Genomic DNA, 18,219 nt, shown 5'->3' on the forward strand with positions numbered 1-18,219 from the left:
ACACGTAGGCGGCACTCTAGATCGCCGCGCGCTCCACACACCCAAGGTGCTTTCCACACTAATATTTTTGAAATTTCAAAGTCTGAAATAAAACTGTTTCCTGCCATTCTCTCATTAATTTATTAATATATAACACTTTTTGACTTCTGTTTACAGATTTTAAATAACCTTGTTAGATGATTAAAATTAAAATGTCAATGTGACATTTGCTTCCACAATAAATGATCCATTTCTTTACATTTTAAAGTATAAGTTTCCGAATAACTTACAATATACTGAACGAACTGAATTTTAAGGGTTTTGGGGTAAGAATGAAGTTGAACTTTAAGAAGTCTCTCATCTCTTAAGTCTTCTGGGGTTTTCTTTGCAGTTTAAGTGGGTCTGAGAGAAACTTGAGGAAAGAGGGAAAATTCTAACAACCAAGAGATGAAGTAGCCTCATACGCTCAGGGGGAGAGCTGAGGGGCAGACGGCCTGAAGGCGCCCACTCACCGAGCCTTCGCCTCTGCCCTGCTATGGGGTCTGTGACTGTCCTCAAGGGCTGCTCTGCTGTGGCCTGGTCAGAGCAGGCAAGGGACACCCAAGGGAGCCTTCAGAAGCAGCCTGGGAGCCCCTCTGCTGGTGTCAGTGGCAACGTCCCCTGCAGGTGGAAGTCACCTCAGTATGGCTCACCTCAGTACATGAGTGTGAAGGAGCTACGAGAATAACCTCCCCTCCCAGGGGTGTCATCATGCAGAATAAAGACTACATAGCGAGATGTGAGCAGCCCTTCTTTAATGCTCTGCTCATCGTTCAGAAACAAAACAAAACACTCTTTCAACAAACCCACAAACACAAGGGGCAACATGGCCCGTGCAAAATACTTTCATTTCCTACAAAACCCAGAAATGTCCCCTAGGGAGGTGTGGGGACAGCATTCTAAAGTTTTCTGGGTTTTTCCCACCGTGCCTCAAAGAACTGCACTCCTCATTCCCTCATTTTCCTGTCTGGGTGCGTATGCTCGAGCAAGTTGGTCCCCAAATGAAAACACATGGGGAGGGGCGGTATTAAGGTCTGCTCTCCATCCTGGTGCTTGGTTCCTTCTTTCTCTAAAGTTTGGGGACTTCAGGCTGCACCCACAAGGGAGATACAATTGTTGGTAGCAAACTTACGCAAATTGAGACTTCTGTATATTTTCAGATGATAAATGGAGGAAATTCAAAGAAATTCTTTTGTTTCGGAGGCCTAGGAGATCAGCATTTCCAATTATTTCTGCAATCACCACCAAGGAGGGGTTGTATATTGGGGGACATGAGGCGGAAGGTTTTAGAGGTTTGTTTAGAGACCTGAAAACAAGGATTCCCTCCTCCTAGTAGATTCCAACCTTCTCAGGCAGTGACAAGGAGCAACGAGGACAGTGGGTGTGTACGATCGAACCAGGGAACAGTGTATATTGTCCCAGCTTGGCAAAAACAGATGCCCAGAAAGCTGGCTCACCCCCTTGCGGCCCATGACTTACCCATGACTTACACCCACCCTCAGGTCAGTGAGCAAAGGAGCCTGGGGAGGTGAGGGCTCAAAGAGTCTGAGTGTCGAGGAAGGGGGAGTTGAGTCCTGTGGCCAGCCTCTACTGACTGTCCTTTTCGTGGGCTCTGGTTCTTGGTGGCTTTCAAGCCCCTCAAACAAGGGTCAAAGACCTACACTGGAATTTTCCTCCAATGTGGAATGGGTCCACCCCAGTGGTTTTGGGGTAAGCACTCTTCTCTTCCATGCTTCTGAAAGTTGGGGGCCCTATTATAAGTGAAGTGTTCCTGGTTACCTTTTCAAGTGGCTTCCACATCTACAGTTAGTTCCATTTAATGGTTGATTATAATAGAATGGCTCTCTCCCCACCTCCATCAGCCCACACCGGCTCCTGTCCTCCCATGGGAAACATCTGTCATTTAAGTCAATCCTCCCCCGAGAGTCAGATCTGTCCTCTGGGAAAACCTCGTGGAGCTGGGTTGGTCAGTTACAGACATACCTACCCTTGAGGTTCCCAGATGAGCTTACTGATAAGCGAACTTTTTACAATGACCTTTCCCCCAGAAATCCACGGGAGGGATTCGTTAGGAGGAAGAGAGGCCATCCCAATTCTCCCTCCACATTTAGCCAACATCTCTCCCCTCTGTTTACACCCAGTGCCCTGCCCCGTCCGGTGACATCCTTTCTGGGTCACAGTTTCTTAATCAGAAGGGGCAGGAACCAGAGGACATCCAGGCTCTGCTTTGCAGGCATCTCTGGAGAAAGGAGAAACACAGTGCCGCCTGGGAGCATCTCTGCGTTTTATTCGGTCCCTGTAGAAGTTGAAGTCGGAGCAGCGCCCTTGATTGTGGTGGCAGTTGATCCAAACACCCTCTTGCTCCCTCCAGTGTGGTTTCCAAAGGGTTAAATGGATGAACTCTAGGTAAACCTCGTCCTCTTTAACAGACAACACCCCTGCAGGGGGTCGGGGCCATCGAGGGGTGGCTGCTCGGCCGTGGTTTGCGAGGGCCCAGGAGTCCCCAGAGGCTCCAGTCTGAGTCCCTTGGCGGGCTCTCCCGGGCCACGCGGTCTCCTCCCGAGAGCTGGAAGCTGGGAGGGCGCACTGCTGAGCCCCGGCCACCGGTCGCTTCCTACTTCCGCATCCCCTGGACGCCGGCTGTGTCCGGCCCAGGACCGTCACAGTGTGTCCGGCGCCTTCCGGATAAGGCGGGCGGGATGGGACGGGAGGGGGACAGTAGCTGACCCGGGCGTTCCAGGAGGGTTGCCAGTACGGCGGTTCCCAAGGCCCCCCGGCTCAGGCTGGCGCACCCCCTCACCCCTCGGTGCCCTCTGCCCGCCTCCCGGGCCGCCGTTTACGCGGCCCCGGGATTAGCATCTCTGTGAAGTCCCGCAAACAATGCCCGCTGTGCGGGGAAGATGAAAGTCGGGCGCCGGGTAGCGGGGCGCGTTTGAAGTCCCCGAAAGGTGGGGCCGCGGGAATCCGAGGGGGCAGATGCGTAGAGATAAAGGTAGGTGAGAAGTGCCGCGCGGCCTGCGCCTCCCTCCCCGGCGCTCCCGGGCCTGGGGTTAGTGAACTCGCGCGGCCTCCCAGACGCGCGGCCCGAGCCAGGCCCGCGGGAAGGATGCGGGCGCTACTCCCCCGGCAGCCAGGCCCTCGCCCGAGGCCTCGGCCCCGCAACTACGGCCCTCGGGCCGGCTCCCGGCCTGGCCTCCGCCCGGTGCTTCTTCCTCCCAGCTTGGGAGCTCCGGGGTGGACGGGCTCAGTCCCCGCTGAGAATCCGCTTTGCCGGGGCTGGGTGCTCCCGGGGAGATGCGTGGTGAGCGCGGGCGCGGGGCTTCCAGGACGAAGGTGTCAGGCGATCCAATACCCCCAGTGGTCACGAACTCCCCACTCCAAGCTCCGGGGCTATTCTGAAAAGGAACTAGGACCCCTGCCTGCGCCCTTGGACTCCTGGACCCCGGCTCTGGAGCCGAGGCCCGCGTGGGGTGCGGGGGAACCTCGAGCTCCACGCACTCGCAGCTGGCGTCTGGGTGCGCCGTCGGCGCGTCCGCGTCCGCAGTCTCGCGGCTCCCGGGAGGTGTAGGACCTCCCCGCCCTGGTCCCCAGATCCCACCAGGGCTCGGCTCGCGGGCCACGCGGCCGTGGCTCCGCCCGTTCCTCCGCGCTGGGGTGGGGAGGGCAGCGCAGGTGTGAGGGTCACGTTTCCCCGACTGCAGTCCTGCGGGGAACAATTTCCAACTCCTCCAAGGAAATGCAAAAAAAAAAAAAAAAATCTCTTCACGTTTCTGGTTTGCGGTTTTGTTTCTGCTATTTTGAGGGTGGGGGACAAAAAGCAAAACTTTCTACAGAAGAATGTCGCAGCACACACGGTGCTGCAAAGTGTTTCTTCTTCAGGGCGCTTTAGAAAACCCCCCGGTCCTGCTTTCTGCACGGCCAAGGAGCAGAATAATGAAACCAAAGACTTTTATTTTATAAACCACTTGATCTTTGCTTGGGAAACTCTATTAATTGAATGGGTTTGCCTTTTTTGCCAGTCCCCTTTATCATTATTTATGGGCTTTAAATTGTTTAAAGTTCCCTTGACGTTCAATTTACAAGTTTGGGGACTTTTTTTGTTCTGCCTTTTGTCCTGGAGAAAGACATCGTGTTGGAAGTGCTTTGAAAAGCCAAACATGAGAGGTTGGCAATGAAAGGGAAGCGGGCGAGATCCCTTTTAATTCCGTTCTGTTGGTGAATGGCTCTTTTACATAATTGCAGGAGCTATTTCAAAGCCAGCCAAGGGCTGCCTTCACTTAGAACCACATGGAGTCTATTTTGGGCTTTCAGATTTAAAAAAAAAAAAAAATGGCTGAATAAAATAGTTAAAAAAGATGAGGCTTCAATGCTTTCTACTACTTGCAAATTGGTGTGTCTGATGGGGAATTTTACACAAGCACCCCTTTGTAAGTGCATCTTGGGCTTGGGAGGGACTGTTCTGGGTTAGCTGGGTGTGAATCCCAATTGCCCTTCCATAAATAAAACCCATCCCAAGCTATTTCCCAACTATTGCCAGGAGCAAGAGCTGCGGCAATGACCTAATGATCAGGCCACTCAAAGTCCCTATAAATAAAAACAACATGGTTGCCCGAGAAACCGGCCTGTAGCCTGGGACTGGGCGGCGGGCCGGAACACCCGGCCCGCTAAGCCCGCGGGTTTCTCCGCACCCACGGAGACCTGGGGCTCCCACGCTGCCTTCTCTCCACGACCACCCGGGACCTCGACCCTGGCGGCATCGTGGAAGCGCGCGGTTCGCGGTGCTTCCTTCTCCGGGCTGGACTCCACAGGCCAACGCAAGTTTGCTGCATGAATATTCATTTCCTTGTGCTTATTGAGCATTTTACTCAGCCTCCATACACCTGCGTGCAAAAGCTGACTGGGACAGCCCCGAAGCGTGGCGACAACTTAATTACCATCACATTTACTGACGTCTGATGTTTTCAGTGGCCTAATACGGTCTTGACACCAGCTTGGCACCGGCCGAGGAAAGTGTCCAGGGGCTGGGCCAACTTCATCCCGACTGGAGTTTCCCCGGGAAAAAAAAAGTTCGCAGAAGTTAACTGGAGTTGGAGGACGCAAGATCTCCCTTCGAGTGCATCCTTCGCTCTTCCTCCTCGGAGGGAGGGGACAGGGGACACCTAAGGCAAAGTTGCAAAGGTCTGTGCCGGCCGGTTTTCCCGCGCAGCCTGGGCCGAGCTGAATCACCGAGAGCTCTACAGTTGGAGGGAGTTCCGAGCTAGGCAGGTCGGAATCCGAAGGATGGATAAGCGGTGTACCTGTCTCTCGCTGCCCAGAAATCTCTCCGAGGAGCAGTGGAAAAACTCTAAAGGCTTTTATTATCCACTGTCCCCTCGCTCTGAACGCTTTGTAGGTAGCTCAGGTGCCCCGAATGAATCTCGTTAACCACGGCGAAACACAAGGATCCTTTTATGACGCGAACAGTCGTTTTCTAAGCAGTTAAGCATTAGATGAGAAAATATGACTGCACTGCATTCGAGAAAAAGCACACTGGTAAATAAAATTCATATTGAGGAGAATTCCCTTCACTCCTTAACTATTAAAGGACATTAGGACTATAACCCCTGTAGTCAATACTTTCCACGGCAGTTTACGGGTGCAAATAATACGCCATTAAATTATTTCAAGTGTACCTATAATTCAGTGGACCTCAATCTCCTTGCTGAACTTTAAATGTGGAATTATCACCGAAATAATCAAAGGAACCTCTGTCCCTTGGAGGGTAATCAGGGGATGGAAGTCCCTAGAACAACATTTTTACGCCAAAACAGCAAAGTGGATGGCAAATCTGCTTAGGTAAAATGAGTAACAGCTTACACAGACATGCCAGTGTCAAGCAGCAAAGGGACCCGGCTGCATCAACGTAAATCTAGCAGTCGAGCGTTTTTTTTTTTTTCTTTAGTATTCAAAAAACAAGGTAACCCTGCCCAAGACGGTGTGACTGTAACTATCTCATAATGAGAGGGAGTATTTATTATGCTCATAAAGAAACCAGACTTTTGCCCTGGGCTTCGATTTTTTTTTTTTTTTCTTTTCCTTTTCTCCTTGTGCTTCCTTTGCAGGAGTGGAGAAAGAGGGATAGCGCTTACAGAGCCCACAGACGTCTCCTTCCCCATGGATCCCAACGGGAATTCATTTCCCCTCACGCCGCCTAAGCCACCTCGGGGTCTGGGCGTGAAGGGAGTGGAGGCAATACAGGCAGCGTCCTAATGAATTCCTTTCAAACCGCCTGCGGCCGGAGCCATCTATTACTGCGGCCTGGAGTGGGGAAAAACGCTGGAGACGCCTTTGTCCTGGTGGGGGGGCTGGGGGAGGAGGCGAGGAGAGGGAGGGCGGCTGGCGGCAGGGACAGCGAGTTTTCTCAGCCCTCCGGGGCGCCGAGGATGCACCCTCCCCTCGCTCCTCCAGGGCCCGTTGGGTGGGCAGTGGGTCCCCGGCCAGACTCCCGGCTGAGGAGGTGGTCCAGGATTAAGACGTCCCCCAGGGGGCCTTCGGGTTAAAGCCAGAGAAAGGAGAAGAGCGAGAAAGAAGAGCTTCAAAGAATCAGGTCGATAAATTCATAAAGATCGATTTATCTTTATCTCCCAATTAAATGTGCTTGTAAGTGATACACAGCACACGTCCAACACGGGCCAACTCCCCAACCACTAGCTCCTTGGCGTGAGCTGATTTTTAATGACCGGCTTAACAGTGCTCTTCTCTCCTCTCCTCCCGAGTCCGGTGCTTGTCGGCCGTTCCGGGCGAACGTCTAGACCCGGGAAGTTGGAGCCGAGGCCCTGGAGGCGCGTGGAAGCCCCGCGCGCGCTGGCGCGCTTTGCACGGTCTGCCCTTGCCACGAAAGGATTCCATTTTAAAAGGGAATACAAGAGCTGAAAGTTTTGTTTTTATCATGGTGAAGGGGATAAGAACATTCCTAACACTCACCCCATCCCCGCCAATTCCCTTACTCCCAAATTCTGGGTTTTTACCACTGTCGAGACGGGGGAAACATCTTGAGGGAATCGGCTCCATCCTGCAGTAGGCAAAGGGGAACCGCGCACCCTCGAGTCCTCGCGCTGGAAACCTGGCGGCGGCGCCGGGGTGAGCGCTCCCTCGTTCCCAACGTGCTTAATTAGCGCCTATTTACAAAACGCAGCATTTATTTGCGCAAACATCATAAAGCTTTCATCAGGATAATCTCACGTTATACAAACTGGAGGCACAGCAACTCCCCCCTTCCTCCCCGAGGATGGAGCAGATAAAGGACTCGCTTTATTATCATAATTATCGTGGCTGTTATTTTGGTGCGCAGGCAAAGTGTGTAAATAGGTGCGATGATTAAGAATGTCATGAAAAATGAGAAGGGATCGCTCACTGGAGGGCCCAGCTCGGGATGGGGGCATCAGCAGCCTCCCCACGGCGCCGGGAACGCGGGGGCGCCTCGAGCAACCCGGCGGGTTCCCTGCGGCGGGCAGGGGCTGCTAGCTCCCGGCCGGCGCCCTAGGGGCGGACCTGGAGGGGCAGGACCTTGCCCCCAACTCCGGGAACCTCGCCCGGACCCCGGGAGCAGCAGCAGCAGCACGTAGCAGGTTTGCTCCAAAGCATGTACCAAAGAAATAAAACACCCGCGGTTTAGACGCGGCCATCGCTAGACCCGAAAGCCGCTCTTGGAGGCGGCCTCATTGAGGCTGCCGAGCCCCGAGTTTCGAGCCTAGGAGGTGCCAATGGCCCCTTTCAAGTTTGCGCGGCGCGGGCCAGGCGCACAAGCTCCGGCTCTCTGGGCCGCGCGCTGCGCTCGCGGCGTGCACAGCCTGCTCTCGGCCAGCCCTGGTGGAAGGGGCGGAGCCCCACTTTCGCCCCGCCCACTCCTGGCGCAGCCAATAGGCGGCGGCTCCCGGCCCCACGTGAGGGGAGCCCGGCCGGGCAGCAGGCAAAATGTGAATGAGAAAGAGGAGCGCGATTTAAAGGTGCTGGCGGCGCCCGCCGAAGACAAGTGCGCCAGCTTCGCGCGCTCCCCTGCGGCCCGCAGGAGGCGACCGACAGCCAGCCAGACAGACGGACGCTCAGACGGCTGCGAGCCCGGGCCGAGGGCCGCGGAAGCGACGCGCGCGGGCTCCGACGGGCAAACGGCGGGCGGCAGCTCCAGAGAGCCCGCGGGGCCCGGGCGCCCGCTCCACTCCGGGGCGCACGGCCTCACCCGCCCACCGCCCGCACCAGCTCCCGCCAGGCATGCAGCGGGCCCAGGACTGAGGGGTATCTGCTCTCCGGGTCCCGCTCGGCCCCTGCCCGGTGCACCAAGTTGTGCTCCCGGCGCCTGGCGGGCTTCCCGGTGGCGGCGCGGCGCGGGGACTTTTCGCCTCTCGCGGGCCTCTCCCGAGCGCGTCTATGAGCGCAGCGTTCCCGCCGTCGCTGATGATGATGCAGCGCCCGCTGGGGAGTAGTACCGCCTTCAGCATAGACTCGCTGATCGGCAGCCCGCCGCAGCCCAGCCCCGGCCATTTCGTCTACACTGGCTACCCTATGTTCATGCCCTACCGGCCGGTGGTGCTGCCGCCGCCGCCGCCGCCGCCGCCCGCGCTGCCCCAGGCCGCGCTGCAACCGGCGCTGCCGCCCGCGCACCCTCACCACCAGATCCCCAGCCTGCCCACCAGCTTCTGCTCCAGCTTGGCGCAGGGCATGGCGCTCACCTCCACGCTCATGGCCACGCTGCCCGGCGGCTTCTCCGCGTCTCCCCAGCACCAGGAGGCGGCGGCTGCCCGGAAGTTCGCGCCGCAGCCGCTGCCTGGCGGTGGCAACTTCGACAAGGCGGAGGCGCTGCAAGCCGACGCGGAGGATGGCAAAGGCTTCTTGGCCAAGGAGGGCTCGCTGCTCGCCTTCTCCGCGGCTGAGGCTGTGCAGGCGTCGCTCGGTGAGTCGGCGGCGCGCGCGACCCGGGCGGGAGGGCGCGGGGGCGCGCCAGCTCCGTGTTCCCGCGGGGACCGAGGGGATGAGGCCGAGCCCCCGCCCGCCCCTCGCCCCGGATCCACCGGCCTGAGGAGCCGGAGGATGCAGCAGAGCTGCGCGGCGGGGCCTCCGGAGGGCATTTAGAGCCACGCAACAAGCGCGGGGGCGGGGGGGGGGCGGAGTGCACATTCAGAGCCCCAGGCCAGCTGCTGCTCTGAGCGGCGAATTTATCTGCCGGCCAGTTTGGCCGAGTCTTGCACTCCCCCATCTCCAGCGCTGTGACCTGGGATCCCGGGTAGGTTTCGGCCTTTGGGGAGGGGGGGTTGGGCTGCGCGTCTTCGCAGGGAGGGTGCCGAAGGGCGTCCAGACCTATTAAACCCCTTTACCAGGCTTGCTGCTTGCCTGGGAGAATCGGATTCCTAGGAGGCTGTGCGTCCGCATGTGTGTGCTGGGGTGTCCGGTGGGAACTTCTTCTAAGGCTACAAAACTTCCCTTTGACCAACATCATCTGTCTCAAAACCCGACATGGTCTGGGATCTGCACCTCCCTAGGCACTCACTCTGGCTGTGATGAAATTGAAGTTCACAGAATTTTGGAGGCGGCGGCGGCGGCGGCGGCGGGGAGGGAGGTGGGCGGGCAGGATGAATCGCGAACTCCCCCTCAGTCCTCACCCAGCCCCCACCCCGGGGACAAAGAGGACGCTCTCTTGGGCCTCACGCCTCCTGTTACTTCTGTCTTAAGCTGCGGGAGGCTGGGAGGGTGCAGAGGAGGCCTGGTGGCCCCTTGAGTGATGGTTCTGGGCAAAGGGCCGTCGCCTGTACTGTCTCCTCCTCTCCCTTGAGCTTTCTCACGCCCCCCCCCTTCTCTACCCCTCAAAGGCCAGGAAGTCACAATGTGTTAATGTCACAGAAAGACAATCCGCTAAGGGGGGGAAATGCCCGAGGGACGGTGGGAAAGGGAAAGGAAGGCCAGTGTGCGAAATGTCATAAAACGCCCTTTGGTTTTGCTTTCAGTCGGGGCTGTCAGAGGGCAAGGGAAAGACGAGTCAAAGGTGGAAGACGACCCGAAGGGCAAGGAGGAGAGTTTCTCGCTGGAGAGCGATCTGGACTACAGCTCGGATGACAATCTGACTGGCCAGGCGGCTCACAAGGAGGAAGACCCCGGCCACGCGCTGGAGGAGACCCCGCCGAGCGGCGGCGGCGCGGGCAGCACCACGTCCACGGGCAAGAACCGGCGGCGGCGGACTGCCTTCACCAGCGAGCAGCTCCTCGAGCTAGAGAAGGAGTTCCACTGCAAAAAGTACCTCTCGCTGACCGAGCGCTCACAGATCGCTCACGCCCTCAAACTCAGCGAGGTGCAGGTGAAAATCTGGTTCCAGAACCGCCGGGCCAAGTGGAAACGGGTGAAAGCTGGCAATGCCAATTCCAAGACAGGGGAGCCCTCCAGGAACCCCAAGATCGTTGTCCCCATCCCCGTCCACGTCAGCAGGTTCGCCATTAGAAGTCAGCATCAGCAGCTGGAGCAGGCCCGCCCCTGAGGGCCCAGGGAGGGCTAGGGCCTGGACCACCGTGGAGAAGCCACAGTGCCCGAGGAAACCCATGGTGGACTCCACCGTGTCTGAGGCAAAACTCAAAGTCACCCCCCAACTTTGGACATCCCCAGCAAATTGAGAGTATATTCATGAAACAGGCTTGAAAGACTGCTTTTGAAGGGGCCACAGCTACACCTGAAGACACACTAAATATTTATTATACTACCCTACTTTGTACATTAGATGTCTATATAGACTGGATCTCAGCTGCTGTATTTTGAAAGTTATAGGACCCAACTACCCAGTAATGTCCTCCAGCCACATTCCAGAAGAGAACAAAACCTCTGCTGTAACCTGCCACGCATAGCAGCCACTTTTCCATACTTTTCCAAAGGTAAACATCACATGCAGGAACGAACACTGGGGTCTCCATTTCTTTTTGTTTCTATTCTGGCGTTTTTAGTTGACTGAAAAGCAGACGTTTTGGGGCAGCCTGGAAATTCGCTTTGCTTTGGTTTTGCCTGGCTTTCTTTCCTGGGGTTGCATATCCTATGAGCCATGTCTGAAGCACGTCTCCGTTGTGTTTAATTTATTTCAATGTAGCTTATTTTCGTATAAGTTATGACATTAAAACAATCTCAGTCTTGTGAATAATAAAAAGGAGAGAGAGAGGGAAAGACCAATTCTTGGGTCTCATAAGTTTGTCCAGATTTGACTGCTTAGAGGGAACCGCCTGCCGGCGTGTGGCCAGGCAACTGGTCTGAGACCAGTACCGGATGAACACCCTGTGTGCAGGGCCTCCTCAAGCCGGCCGGACGTGAGCCGCACAGCACCTCACCAGGTTTGAAATAGGCCAGCAAGAGCTCCAACTGGGTTATCAATTTGAGCAAAGCTAATTTTCACTTTAGAAATCTAACATCTTCCTCTCTGCTCAGCCTAACCAGTACCTAGGAGGCTGGCAAACTTTGGCCGGAGGAGGTGGGCGCCGGAGGAGGGAAAGTGAATGCGGGTATGGGTGGCTTTGCACAAACTCCTGATTCTCTAAATCGACGACAGCCGGGGAGGGAATGCGTTTCCTTACAAACATCCCGGACGCGAAAAGAAGCGGTGCTCGCTCGCGGGGCAGGGCCGAGCGCTCATAAATCAGCCTCCGGGCGTGATCTTCCGACGGGAGCAGAAACCCAACTAGCCGAGCTGGGCTTCACAGCAGCTCTCAGCTCGGAGGCGGAGGCGGGCTGTGAACGCCCGCGGGCCGGGCACCTCCCTCTCCGGGCGGGGTCGGAGCGGGGCGGGACCCGACCACCGCCCCACCCCGAGGAACGCCGGCCAGCTGGGGGGGCCGGTCCGTGGGGCTGGGGGTGAGAGCTGGGCACCTCCCCCTCTTCGGGGTGGGGGCGCGGCCAGCAGGGCGCGGGAGGGGCGTGTCAGGATTCCCAACCCCGCTCCCCGACCACCGCAGACCGCGCCCCCCGAGCCCGGCCAGTTCCGCGCGCTGCTCCTTTCCCGACCCGAAGCGCCCAGCCGGACGCGAGCGGCCAGGCCTTCCGGAGATTGCCGCGGACAGGCCGCGGGTGACCCAGGGGCGCGGTGCCAGAGCCCTCGCGGCCACCAAACCAGCAGCCCGAAGAGCGAAGAGAAGCCGGCGCCTTCGCCAGCCTCAGCCTTCAGAATGGAGGCCGGGGAACGGATTGCGAAGCAGCCGCGCGCCTCACTCACCGCGGTTCTCGGTCCAAGAAGGCGAAATCTGTCGCCGTGGGTCAATACTAATATTGACTTAATTTATACGGCTTACGACCCGTCACCTCTGCGCGGAGGAGGGGCATTGGGGACCGAGGTTTCAGCCCGAACTTCAGGCGCAAAGTGAGGGCCGGGCGCGACCGAGACACCGATTTCCGCCGCGTTCCCAAGATTTCCAGGGACAGAAGATGGCCCGGGCTTGGGTTTTGAGCACAGTGATACTGAGTGGCCGTTCCTCCGAGGGCCTCAGTCCGCTCTGCGGGGAGCGGAGAGCTGTGGAGGCTCCTTGCTGCCCCCCACCCAGCGCCCTGGGGCCTGAGGTGGGAGGTGCGCCCGGGCCGCTCCCTGCCCGGCGCACGGTCCCCAAGGCCCAGCCGCTCCCGCCGATGCCGCCGGTAGCCCGCCAGTGATCGCTCCCGGGTCGCCTGTTGGCGTCATCTGCTCGCGGCAGGTCCGCACTGGCCACTGGCCGCCGCCGCCGCCGCAGCAGCAATGGAGGCCCGTGGAGACGCCGTCCCCGCCCCCCATACCCGGGCCTCTCCATCCCCAGGCCGGATATGTGCCCCTGGCAGAACCGCGGCCGGTGGCGCAGAGTCCGGGCCTGAGGATCTGGGGGGGCTGCGGCCTCCGCGGCGGGGACGCCCCCACCTGGCGCTCCGGGTCTGGGGAAGGAACCCCGGGTGTTGAGAGCAGGGCACTCCCCGCAGATCCTGGCGTGCCCCCCCATCCCATGTACCCTTGCACCATAACAGGTGTAACCCCTACCCACATTCTCCAAAAGCCCATGGTAGGGATGGAAGGCACAGAGTGGAGGGGCCCAAAGCCTTGGCTTCAGAAACCTTGGGGGGAAAGTGAAGCTCCCTAGCAGGGAGGGGGGTGCCTTCAGGGAACCTCATGGTGGGACTCAAGCTCCCAGGCCCACCCCAGCTGCGCTGGTCCTTGGCCTTTGGAAGCAGGAGGAGTAGAGGGCCTGGGGCTACCCTAGCCTGGTGGACACCGCGGCACCGGCCACCGCTGGGCCCCCCTGCCCTCTCTGGGCTCCGTCTCCCTCCTCCCCAACCTCCGAACGCCGGGCGGCCCTGAGAGCCCAGCGCGGAGGCCCAGGCCCGAGAGACAGGCCGAGGGGAGGAAGATAAACAAGCGGCGCTTGATGGCCGCTGTCATCATGGCCGTCATCATGGCTTTCATTTGGCTGCCTAATGAGTCACATCACAGGCAGAGAGAAAAATTGTCAATCGCCCGGGCCCTAATGAATTTTTTTGCAAATTGTAATCAAGCCAGGCCGTCTCAGCTGGCTGATTAATGAGACCCACGAGGCTCGGCCAGCACCTCAGCTTTTTATTCCATCCCGTCCTCTCTGCACTAAATTAACAGCAACTTGTCTGCGCTTCAAATTAACTCCCGATGATTAATTCTGATGGGGGGGCCTGAAGAATAGCTTGTTCTAATAGGCTCTGGCCTGAGATGCTGTTGGAAATTAATACACTTCCCCTTTGGCTGCCGGCTTTAATCCAAGGTTGGGTTTTGACATCACTATATTTGTTGTTACAATAAATCCCACTTACATCTGCAGATCAAATAATTACGCTTGGGAGCGCTGCGGACCTGCACCCACCCCCTCCCTGCGCTAGGGCTCTTGGAGCCCGTCTGCACCCTGCATCCACCAACCAGGGTAGGGATCCTGGGGGCCGGGGGTGGGGGGCGCGGAGGAATAGTCACCCAGCCCAGCCCTAGCCCCTAGCCTCGGGGAGCTGGGTGCCCCTGGCCTTTGCAGAACTGAGGGTACTTTGAAAACCTGCAGCTACGTCTCCACGTTCTGGGGGCAGGGCCCTCTTAGATGGGTCTTGGGCCTTAAACACCCTCCTGTCCCTGCTCCCCGCTGGGGCTGGGAGAACCCCTCGGAGCACCAGGGCTTGGACTTCCCCCCCCCCCCCCCAGCGCTGTGCTGGGATTGCTGAGACTCAGCACATGCTTCTGTGCCCAGTTTTTGCCACCCAGTCCTCAGCCCCAGGGTGGTATTTCGCAGGGACTTTTCAGCTAAAGGGGGTGGGGGGAGGGGGAGGGGGGGAGGCGGGGTGGCCTTCTAGGCCTCTCAAGACCAGGTTTGCCTGGCGGAACCATCCCGATTCTACGGCTGTCTGCGCGCCGGCCAGTCCGCACGAGGCGTGTAGCTGGCCGGAGCACCTGCGTTCCACCCTTTCTCTCAGGGTCAGTGCCCGCTCGGTCTTGCGTCTGTTTGTTCGAGCTTAATTGGCTTAATCATTTCAGCTGTGTCTGGCAAGCCTCGAACAGGGCCTCCGGGCCGCTCCCTCCGGCCCCGGGCCTGTCCCAAGCAGAGCGGCGCTCTGTCCTCCCTGGCAGAGGGCTCTGCTGGGTGCTGGAAGCTGGGAGGGACACTCTGGCGGCCTCAGGATCTGACCACCGCCTGATTCTCGCCTCGGGGCCTTCTCAGCTCCCTGTGGCGGTCCCGAGTAGGGGTCTCTCGTGGTTGGAGCGCCGCGCATTCCGCGGCCTTGGCCACAGAGTCGGTTGCCTTCTCTTGTCACCTGCAGGAGGCTTGGGTGACCACACGGCCTAGTGGCGTGTCCGCGCTCAGCCTCCCTGGCGAGGACACTTTTGTGTATGTGCCCCTATTTCTGTTCCGGGAGACCCCAGGCCTCTGCCCAGGCACGCACAGCAGGAACAGGTGGTCCGCTTGCACCCTCTGATGTGCCAGGGCTTCCCACACAGCCAGGGCACAGCAGGGCCTCTTTCTGCCAAAGCTGGATGCCAGGCTCTGAGGTCTAGAGGGGAGCCGAGGTCTGGGGTCTGCCGGGAAGGGGTTGCCGGGCAAAGGGAGGTGGCATTAATCTTTATTTCGGCCCCTTATGGTGTAAACAGGAGAAATACGATCTTGGTAACCGAACATGAATGCAAATCACACCGTCAGAGTAATAAAGCACCTGAAACCCCGACACACAAAAGCAACACCATATGTATGAAGACAACCTGCATAAATTATAAATTACATCATAAAAATTGATTGCCGACTTGAACAGTTCAGAAGTGAGAGACCTAAGCTAACTTCCACACTCCCTGGCTTTGGGGAAAGGTCTGGGAGCACATTCCCTTCGATGGGCATCGGACCAGGGTAACTGGGCCCAGGGTCTCCTGCCAGCACTCTGGACCCATCCGCTTGCATCGGAGGTGGGGCGCGCACCGCCGGCTCTGCCCGGAGAGGAGAGGAGAGGCCCGAAACTCTGGAAGCCCTACGAAGTTCCGTGCAGGTGGGGCGAGAGGCGCCACAGGCACCGGGGCTGCTGCGCATCAAGGCCGGGTCTGGATTCCAAAAACCACCCCACCAGACCAAGGAATGCCGCCCCTCGACCCCAACCCTTCCAGCCGGCGCTCAGATGTCTAGCTCTGAGCCGAAGTTCCCTGCGAGGGTGTCCCTCCGCGCGGAGTCGGCTGTGTGATGAGCAAGGGTGTGAGTGTGGGCGGGTGTGTGAGCGCGCGGAGAGTGCTAGCATGTGTGTAGTTGTGCGATTCCCCTCTCAACGTCTAAGCCCGCTTTGCCGAGTTTCTCGGAATTCCTGGATCGCGGAGAACCAAGAGTCCGACCCCGCTGGAGAAGCCGAGACCCCGCTGGAGGAGCCGAGACCCCGCTGGAGGAGCCGTTCGGGGGCGCGCACTGCATCTTCCCCCGCGGGAAGCCGGGCCTGCGCCTCGGAGCTCTACCTCCACTCCTGTCCCACCGCGTGGAGGCCCCCGGGTCTGGTCTCTGGCCTCCACCTCCCAACCTCTAGCGCACTCCGTCTCCTTTGACCTCTCCGCACACACCCCTAACCTTTCTGATCTCTGGGATGACGTCCTCCCCCCACCCCACCCCGGCCTTGGAGCTCTCCCGGGTCTGGACTCTGGGCTGCGCCCCTACCCGCCCCCGAAGTCCACCCCGCCTCCTCCTCTAGGAGCTCCCCCAACACACACAGCTAGGGGGCCGGATCTACCGCCTCCCGCCGAGCAGACCCGGCCCGGAGCCGGGCCACACACCGGACCAGGGAGAGGAAAATGAGGTCGGCGCAGCCCCGGCCAAAGCGCGGGGAGACCCTAGTTCTGCCCGAACCGTCAGCGTCCCCTAGGCCTCGAGGGAGAGAGGAAGGAGGTCGCGATCGGAACCCGCGGTTCCGAGGAGGCAGGGAGGCCGTCGGCCCGCGTGCGGTTCCCGGCCCCGCGCGACCTTGCCGGGGACAGGCTCCCGGGCCCGGAGTCCCAAGCTGGGGGCCCATTCAAAGGCGCGCCCGCAGCCGGAGAGCTGCCTAGGGCCCGGGAAGAAGCCGGGGGCAGAGCCCGGCCTGGGGGGCAGACGTCACGCTGGGCGCTCCACCCCCAGCCTCATCTCTTTATTTCCCGCCACTGCATCCCGCGCCTTTGTCATGCCTGTCCCGCTCTGGTGTGGCCGCGCGTCCTCTTAAAGGGCTCGGCCCCCCAGCTCGGGCTCCTTGGCCGCCCGAATGACAAAAGCTGAAATGAGATTACACCGACCAGATCCCATTAAGTCGGCCCCCCGGCCCGCGCTCGGGCTGACTCAGATCCCTCAGCCCACCCGTCCCCCCTCTCCGCGCCCCCAGCCCGACTTCCGCAGACGCACCTGGCTCGGCGGCGGGGACCCTGCAGCAAGCTGAGCGCCTTGGGGGTTTGCAAGTGGCCGCCTGACCCCAGGGAGGGAGCGCAGCCCGGGCTCTGAATGACAAAAGCCCAGCCCGGCCACAGCGCAGAAGGAAACCGAGAGGGGCTGCCCCCAGCCCAGCTTGGACTGGGCGTCCCTGCAGGCAGAGGCGGGGTGCAGCCCAGGCAGTCAGAACCCAGGCCAGCTGGTTCTGTATGGAAGTTTCTGGGGCACCTCGCCCATAGGGCCAGACAGGTAGCTGGAGCCTAAGGTGCACGTAGGAACAGGAAAGACACCACCACCCGGTACCCAGTGCTTTACCTGCCCACTCGTCTCACAGTTACTGGGAACACAGGGGGAGGCTCCCTATCTGCAGATGTAGCAGCCAGACTGAGGGAAGAGGCTCCAGTCAGGGTGTCGCTTGCAGTGGGTCCTGGGTCACCCCAAAATCTGATCGCTCCATCCGAAAGCTTTGGGTGCTGAGGCCAAGGCCATTGGCACACACAGCAGCCCCCAGCGCTGGGAGCCAGGGCTCAGGTATTGGCCTTTTGGGGCAAGGCTGGTGGTGGGGAAGGGCTGGTGAGTCAGAGCTTCGAGCACCCTTGTTGCTGCATATGGGATGGTAGGATGGGGCTGGAGATGCCTGGCCCTGTTTCAAGTTTCCCTCTTTCTTCAAATAAAGAGTCCGTCATCTTTAGATGAAATTGGGTAGATCTTCCAGAGACGGGGCGCAGAGCAGTGCAGAGAACACTGGAGGGAAGTCACATCCTAATAGGAGCTCCCCTTCGCTAACCTTGACCAAACCACTTCCCCCATCTGAACCGTTGCTCCTTCACGTGATGACCTGGGACAAGGTTCCAAACTCCAGGTTGTCTTGGGTTCTGGGGGGTTTATGATGAAACACAGATGAAGGGCACGGTAATTTCAGGGCCTCGGCACCAGCGCATTTAGGGCCTCGGGGCACAGTTTTGAATGCAGACCACCGGGGTCCCACGTTTGGGGGTTTAACTCTCCAACCAAAGGTGATGTGGGCAAAGGGCACCGGGCAGAGCTGGGGCACACAGGGAGCCAGTATTAGCCACTGTTTCCATTTGTATCCGAACAGAGGCAGGTTCCCCAGCTGAAGGCTGGACGGAACCAAGGGCTGCCCTTCTGCCTCTGCAGCTCCTCCTCTGGGTTGGGGTCTGCTGTGTGACCTCAAGCTCCTCGGTGACAGCCCTTCCACCGGCCCAACCCAGGTTTGTCCTGTCGCAGCTGAGGCCATCGTTCAACCCTGTCCTTTGTGGAGGTGGCCTGGAGTCTGCAGCACCCTCTTCGCTCACTTGGT

General features: G+C 59.0%; 1 protein-coding gene across 2 annotated transcripts; it reads left to right on the forward strand.

The window, feature by feature from the left end:
* Positions 1-8,013: 8,013 nt before the first annotated feature.
* GBX2 (gastrulation brain homeobox 2) lies at positions 8,014-11,193 on the forward strand. 2 transcript variants are annotated; one of them, XM_027114283.1, is made up of 3 exons: positions 8,014-8,948; positions 9,254-9,274; positions 9,993-10,101. In XM_027114283.1, the coding sequence occupies exons 1-3, from the start codon at positions 8,422-8,424 to the stop codon at positions 10,099-10,101; spliced, it is 657 nt and encodes a 218-aa protein (XP_026970084.1). In that variant the 5' UTR covers positions 8,014-8,421. The 2 variants fall into 2 exon arrangements, with proteins under 2 accessions (XP_026970084.1, XP_026970075.1); XM_027114274.1 differs by lacking the exon at positions 9,254-9,274 and having other exon boundaries at positions 8,014-8,944; positions 9,993-11,193.
* Positions 11,194-18,219: the final 7,026 nt, after the last annotated feature.

This window comes from Aethalodelphis obliquidens, unplaced genomic scaffold (assembly GCF_003676395.1).
Source record: "Aethalodelphis obliquidens isolate GAN/ISIS:26980383/991018 unplaced genomic scaffold, ASM367639v1 scaffold2, whole genome shotgun sequence".
NCBI classification, from domain to species: Eukaryota; Metazoa; Chordata; class Mammalia; order Artiodactyla; family Delphinidae; genus Aethalodelphis; species Aethalodelphis obliquidens.